Source organism: Nuphar pumila, chromosome 7 (assembly GCF_984573655.1).
Source record: "Nuphar pumila chromosome 7, dmNupPumi1.hap1.1, whole genome shotgun sequence".
Classification (NCBI taxonomy): domain Eukaryota; kingdom Viridiplantae; phylum Streptophyta; class Magnoliopsida; order Nymphaeales; family Nymphaeaceae; genus Nuphar; species Nuphar pumila.
The window spans coordinates 13,841,227-13,848,741 of NC_143255.1; the positions used below are offsets into that span (position 1 = coordinate 13,841,227).

The 7,515-nt window shown below is 38.0% G+C and overlaps 1 protein-coding gene across 2 annotated transcripts; it reads left to right on the forward strand.

Annotated features, from left to right (window-relative positions):
* The first annotated feature begins 4,620 nt into the window (after positions 1 to 4,620).
* Positions 4,621 to 6,435, forward strand: LOC149831207 (NAC domain-containing protein 21/22-like). 2 transcript variants are annotated; one of them, XM_090013745.1, is made up of 3 exons: positions 4,621 to 4,906; positions 5,472 to 5,749; positions 5,850 to 6,435. In XM_090013745.1, the coding sequence occupies exons 1-3, from the start codon at positions 4,732 to 4,734 to the stop codon at positions 6,300 to 6,302; spliced, it is 906 nt and encodes a 301-aa protein (XP_089869871.1). In that variant the 5' UTR covers positions 4,621 to 4,731; the 3' UTR covers positions 6,303 to 6,435. The 2 variants fall into 2 exon arrangements, with proteins under 2 accessions (XP_089869871.1, XP_089869872.1); XM_090013746.1 differs by lacking the exon at positions 4,621 to 4,906 and adding an exon at positions 4,949 to 5,332.
* The last annotated feature ends 1,080 nt before the right edge of the window (positions 6,436 to 7,515 follow it).

The following is a 7,515-nucleotide window of genomic DNA, read 5'->3' on the forward strand; positions in this document are numbered from 1 at the left end:
AGGAATTTAGTATATATTTAGGAAGAAATTCACATACATAGGATGAACTTCGCATATATATGAGGAACTTTACATATATTTAAGAGAAAATCCACATATATAAGAGGAACTTCACATATATTTAGAAGAAAATCTACATATATATGAGAAAATTTACATATATAAGAGAAAACATGCATATATAAGAGGGAATTCGCATATTTGCATATTTTTTACAAAACAAACTCTGTTCGCAAATCTGTATCTCTCTGATTTAATATTGAAATCTTATATTTTTATAATCGTTGAAAAGTTGAGGCATAGGCTTATAACTTTACTATTTTGAGTCAGAACCAAAAACCCATATAGGGCTTTTGTTTTTTAGTTCTAAGATTTGAACAAAAACATGCTCTGCAGATAGGAACAATAAAATAATCTATCCTTCAGAAGACATTTCTTCCTAACCGCTCATTAGATCAAGTTGATCTTAGTGGCATTGAAAAGTTAACATCAAGATACATCTCTGTCCTTTTTATTATTTGTCCAAATTTTTGACGTAGATAGATCAAAAATACTATAGAATAATAAGTATAGACGTAACCATGCTTGTTCATCTCCTGTTTTAGGAAGGCTAATGAGGTTGCATCACTCATTCATCATTTTTCAGCGAATCAGGTGTCTTTGAAAATGTATTTATGTCCAATTTCTTTTGTTTTGTATTTTTTTGAAATCTTTTATTTTTTCTCTATCGAAAATCAATGAAAAAGTTTGTCGTAGATATTGGATGCAAAAATTTGAGCATATATTTGAAAAAAAATCTCATATATAATGGTTTAAATTGTCATTTTATATTAAAATATTTATGGTTTTGGACATCAAAAGTATTTTGAAAATTCTAAGGCTTTTCATAAAACACATCATTATCATTTTTGTTTAAAATTTTATGAAAATTAGAAGATTTTTGAAACCTTATAAAAACCTATCCATGCATTGTAATCAAATGCTCCAAGAAGTGAATACAATAAAAATAAGCATATAGATCATATTTCAGAATTTTGAAAAAACATAAAAAATTTAGTAACATGTTTTATTTAGTACTATGCACATTATATATATATATATATATATATATATATATATATAGAGAGAGAGAGAGAGAGAGAGGTTGGGATAAAATGACGGTCGTTATGGGATGTGACGCTGTCAAAGAGTAGAGATGTCGTGTCATCTAGAAAGTGTTCCAAGGGTGGGTTTGTGAGCGTGAGCAGGAGGTGCTTATCCCCATTTGGCATTTAGTTTTGACAGGAAGAAAAGTACCAAGCTCCCTTCTGTCTTCTTCCCCTGTCCGTTTGTAATTATTCTCATTCATTCATTCCTTCGTTTCCTAATTTTAGATATGACTCCCACCGTTACGACTTTCCCATGAAGTGGTGTTTCCCGTGTTGTTTTCCTTTGGAAAAAGGAACCAATGAACTGCCCAATTCCTTGTATGTATATCGCATACTTGTTGATGCTCCGAAATTCCTGTGTCAAAAAATTTCTTTCTTTCTGTAACCTGCCCAAGAACATCACTCTCTCACTAAAAGACTGCACCTTTAGATATTTTATGTTCACATGAAAGTGCACTTGACTCATTTTATATTTCACTCTAGCACGAGATTTTGCTTTATATGTATTTGCTATAAATATTTATACGCATAATCTAGTGGAAATCTCATGTTGCAATTTGTTTTGACTCAATCTGACATCATGGATGTGTTCAGCATGGTTGAGTTGTTAAGAAGTCACTGTTAGATCGTATTTTCTTGATAAAAAATTTGTTTTTATGAGTCAAGAAATTTTAAATGTTCAGTACTGTTTGGATCATCAGGAAAATGCACATGTTGAAATCTGGCAATCCAAATGTCAATATTCAAGAAACAGACCATATAAATCATACTTGTAGAGTGATCAGGTTTACCAGAATAAACCAAAAATATAACAACAATAATTTTTCAAGTCTGTCCAAACATTATTTTTTCCATATATATATATATATATATATATATATATACCAGAGTTCCGAAATAAGGAGCTCTGGGTCAGGGTGAGCAGTGCCAACTATGTCCCCAAAATTCTCTCTCTATATATATATACATTAATTAATTGGGTCCTTCACACAATTTTTTTTTTATGATGATGAACCCTCGCCGAAGCAAGAGAAAACCCTAGGTGGGACACACCCATGCGCCAGCAGGATTTGATCTGTGGTCTTCAACTCAACACTTTGACAGCCCTCCTGTCGGCCATGCGGCTAACCCCCACGGTGGTTATGAACGTGCACAATTGTCTAATAGTTTTAGTAATATTTTGTTAATGACCATATGTTACATTATAAATGATCAAAATGCTTTTATATATAAACTGAAAAAAAAAAATCATGTCCTTGTTTTAAAAAACAAGTGCTTTCATTTCTCCTATTATGTCAAGTTCATGTTTGTTTCCATGTCCATGTAGCATCATCGATTGTGATACATCGATTTGGTCATGGGCAGATACACAATACAGACAGTACAAATGTATGATTTTTATGAGATTTAGGACATGAAAAAAACACTTTTTAATGCATATCACGTTAAAAGCTTTAGAGTTAAAACATTTTTATTTTTATTTTTATTTAGAATAAAGGAAATTTTCTTAAATCATGAGAAGTTGCTTGCATACTTTATATGCACAGTTGCACCGGCTTGTTTGACAGCTGTACATCTCGACATTTCTTGAGATATGTTCGAGTGTCCATATGCAGAAATGCTGAAATGGATGGCTAACCTGTGTGAAATTACGTGTGATAGATAGGTGGCGCATAGTTTTTTTGTTTTTTTAAGGCCAGCTGGGTTGGGCAGACCCCACCAGTTATGCATCATACCATTGGGTTTTGAACTTGCAACGTCCCAACATAGTGACGTGCACTAACAGCTCTTACCAAAAAGGAGCCAGTGGTGCATAACTACAAGTAAACGAAATAGATATGAGAAGTGATGTGTGAATAGGGATGGCAGCGGGGCGGGGCGGGGGACAAGGTCTTCGCCCCTGCCCTGCCTCAAGATTAGAACCTCCATCCCCGGTGGGGATGGATTTTAACCTTCACCCCCGCCTTCATCGCCGTTTCATGTCCTCCATCCCCGGTTCAAACGGGGATGAGGTGGGGAAAAGTGGCAGGGACGGGAATGAGGGGGGGATCGTGGCGGGGACGGGGTGAGGGAGGAAAGGGTATGTCCATCCCCGTTCGGGGATGGATTTTAACCTTCATCCCCGCCTCCATCCCCGTTTCATACCCTTCATCCCCGGTCCAAACAGGGCGGGCCCCGTTTTCCCCCGGTCCACTGCCATCCCTATGTGAAGCATAAGAGGGAAATTGAGTGCTAAAAATGACGGAAAGCAGGGGCGGTTGTGAAGTGATTATGCACATGCATGAAAAATGAAAAGAAAAACACAAAAATAAAAAGCAATCTCAAACCCTAATAGAAGCTGATAAGAAATAAACTAAGCACAAATATAAATAGGTATAAAACTAACTTGCAAATTTGTTATAAAAAATGTAACAAGCGAAGGAAAAGCGAGTGAAAGTGACAAGAATTGAGAAAGAAACGCTAAAAAAGGTGAAAGAGAATCAAGGAGTAAACGAGCTTCCAACTAAAGGGAATTGAGTTTCTCATATTTTGAAAGCAGGTTTCCTAAAGCTTTTCTTCCTTTAAGGAAGCGAGGAGCTTTCAAGCTTTCGAAGTGAGCTTCTCGGGAATTTAGCTTCCTCATGTAGCAATAAGCTTCCGGTAACTATGACGTGCTAGGTACACAACATATATAAAAATGACACCAAATATATAAATTTATAAAGTTTAGTCACAAATATTGGAGATATTTTGAGAAAATCATGACTTTATTGCTAGATACTCATAAACTGTTAATTAACATCTCATTGGATATTACCTGATAGTAAATATCTCATTTTTTCTAAATATTTTCATGATATTAACAATAGATGTATATTTTCATTCATGTTCCACATAGTGGATGTGGCCTTAGCCGCTAGAAGGGCATTCAAAGTTTAATTTTCATGAGTGTCTCCTCTCTGCATAAGCCAACGCCCAATATAGGCCCTAGACTCAGAGTTTCACTCCACAGCACGATAGCTGTAGGTATGGCAGAGCCAAAGCCACCAGGTCTCTTCTGTGCCGGGTGTGATTTCTTCGAGTTATAAATAAAAAAAAATTATGTTTCTGTTTATATTTACAGGTTTTGAGAAAAGGGTGTAACAGTGATTGGCATTGTTACAGAGTTTGGTACAAACCGATCAATAGCAAGCTTTAATTGCAGTGGGTCCTCTTGGTGACCTTAGCAGCCAATGGTGGCCCAAGATGGACCATTGGGCTGAGAGGGCCCACGTCATGTTGGGAGTTGGCAATCTAATGTGCCGACACGTTAGCACGTTATCATCCATAAGAGAGAGAGAGAGAGAGAGGGGCTGGCAACATGTGGGAAGACCCAACCGTTGGTCAGTCTCGTCAGATATCTACGTCCTCATCGAACCCCATTCAATAATTCCCCACCAACTCTCTCTCTCTCTCTCTCTATAAATTTGATGTGTTCTATTCATTCCCCTTCATCAAAGCCCAAGTCTCTCTCTCTCTCTAAATTCGAACTCTGTTCCGTTCATTCCCCTTCATCAAACCCCAAATCCCCCCCTCTCTCTCTCTCTCTGTCTCTCTCTCAAAGATGAATTTCTTGACCAATACAGAGGCGAAGCTTCCTCCCGGATTTAGGTTTCACCCACGAGATGACGAGCTGGTGTGCGACTACCTTGCCAGGAAGATCGCCAAGGAAGAGCCTGACGATGTGCCCACCATAGTCGAGGTCGACCTCAACAAGTGTGAACCTTGGGACCTCCCCAGTAAGCCTCTTTCTCTCTCTCTCTCTCATGGATGCTACAAGGTCAATTAGGCCATATCCAATAGGTTACCTTTGACTTTTGGTTGTACGTTTTAACTGGGCCTTCTGCAGGTTTGCCAGATCTCTGCCCCCCATGTGATTGTTCCTAGTCAAATAAGCCTCACATGTTCCCACTTTGTTATCCATGTGCTCACTTATTCCTGTGGCCAGCCTTAGTTACTCCCTTTGTCTGCCAATATACAAATCTCCTAGTGAGGCAAATGAAGAGGCGTTTGGTTGTTTCTAAGAGCCTAAGTTAGCTAGTGGGCAGAATCTCTTGGCGATTAATTGTTTGCTAGCATGTTTATTTTTGGACCATGCATGTACTTGCATCCACTCTTGCTGTTGCACCTTTCTTGTCACGAATCTTATTATTGCTCTCCTCCACGTAGGCTTAACTTTAAACCTATGAACTCTTCTAAATAAGTTTAGCTATGTGATTAATGAAATTCATTGTGTTTAGAGTGCGCAAAATATTTCAGACTTTTGTTGTTTTTATCTTGACGTGTGTGTTTATCTGCTGTTAGTCTCTGCAAGGGTAGGCAGAGAATGGTACTTCTTCAGCCAGCGTGATCGGAAGTACTCGACTGGATTGCGAACAAACCGGGCAACCATATCGGGATACTGGAAGGCGACGGGGAAGGACAGACAAGTGCATGATGTGCGAACAGGGCAGCTGGTCGGGATGAGGAAGACACTAGTCTTCTACGAGGGAAGAGCACCTAAAGGAAGAAAGACCGACTGGGTCATGCATGAATTCCGGGTAGAAGGGTCGCGGCCGGCTGTACCAGCATTACCATTCAAGGTCCTCACAGCAATTCAATGTTCTTAAGATCATCAATCATGCAATCCTTTTTGTCTGTGAATCATATCTAAATATTTTCTTGTTATGTTCAATTATGCAGGAAGATTGGGTCTTATGCAGAGTTCTCCACAAGAACAGAGGAACCTCAACAAGATCCAACACAGATAATAGCTATGAAGAAACAAGCTCATGTTCCCTTCCACCACTAGTTGAGCATCCCTTCCAGATTAACCTACAGTTAGATGGTTATGAGCATGGGCCCTGCTTCTCCAACCTTCCTCAAACTCAGACATCTCATTTTGGGGGGCTAAGTGATGTAGGCTCTTGCTTGAATCCCATGCCAAATTTTGAAGTCAACTTTTCTAATGGCAGTGCTGTTCTGAAGGTTGTATTGGACCAACTAACCAAGCCTGATGGAGGTGTAAAGTCAGAAGTGCCCCCACTTATAGGGGATGGGAGCCTCACTAGATCCACTCACCGCTCATTCAACCATGAGAATTATTTATCAGATATTGATTTGCATCACATGTGGAACAATTATGAATGCCATTGACTAGATCTTTGTGTAATCTTCTGTAATTATGTCTCCGTGTGTATAATTTTTCACCATTAGTGTTGAAAACACACAACTTCTGGATCGTATATTATTGTATAAAAATCAACTACCAAGATGCTTTTCCTTTTCACCTTCCAATATTATTTTGCTTCTTTATTTTTCTGTGGTCTGTGTATGCATGACCATATATAGTAGTTATCATGGAGCCACCTAGTTGGAAACAGAACTTCAGATATTAGACGGAAAACCTATTTGGCTCTTCTAGCGGACCTATGGCACCACTAGCCATTCCAAATTTGTGGGTTGTGTGCTCTAACAAACCATGCAGGAATAAGGTTTTCACATGACCGTTATAATAATGTTTCAGCTAGATGGTAGCCATGTTTTCTCTATTTCCTAATATGTGGTTTGTTTTTGTAAACATTATTGAACCCATTTGGAGTAAATTCTAGGAAATGGTGGAGGGAAATATCATTCATCTCAAAGTTGACCTGAAATTATAGCAGAAAAAAAGAGCAGCTCATATTTTGCAATTAGAATTATGAATAGTACTTTCTCAGAAACTGTCACTAGAATTTGTGCATCAGCAAGTGATGATAGTGTAGACTAACGATCTAGAAAAAAAATATTGGCACATGTCATTCCGAACAGAACCAGGATATTCCACACTGTCAAACAGTTTTTACTGTTGCAATTACTGTTAGTGTTGATAACATGTACAATTATTTGTCATGACACCCAAGCAGTACGATGAGATTTTAATTCTTCTGGAAAAGAGAGATGCCAGAATGGTCTCGGATCGATTAGATTTAGTATCCCGATTATAAGGGCGGTAGGGCCTCTATGAAGTCACAGAGGATTAAACAAATAGCAAGTGATGGAAATTTGAGTCATTTGAAAATTCTCGACTTCTGTTGAGTCATTTTCAATTTCCCTGCTGTTACTAATTAATTGTATCTGGAGCACAAGAACCTTACTTTCGCTTATATCAATTATGCAATATATGAAAGCAATGCACTACCTAACTCCATCAAACGAGACTTGGGGGAGAAGGGGGTTCAGGCAGTTAAGGTAATATATCTGGAAAATAAGCCAAAATTATCAATTGACAAAATGATTTAGTGATGACTAGGAAGCTAATAACAAGAGGTAACTGTAACTGTAAGAACATATTGTGGTAGATAAATTTTTCTAATTTTTTGTTTTTAAG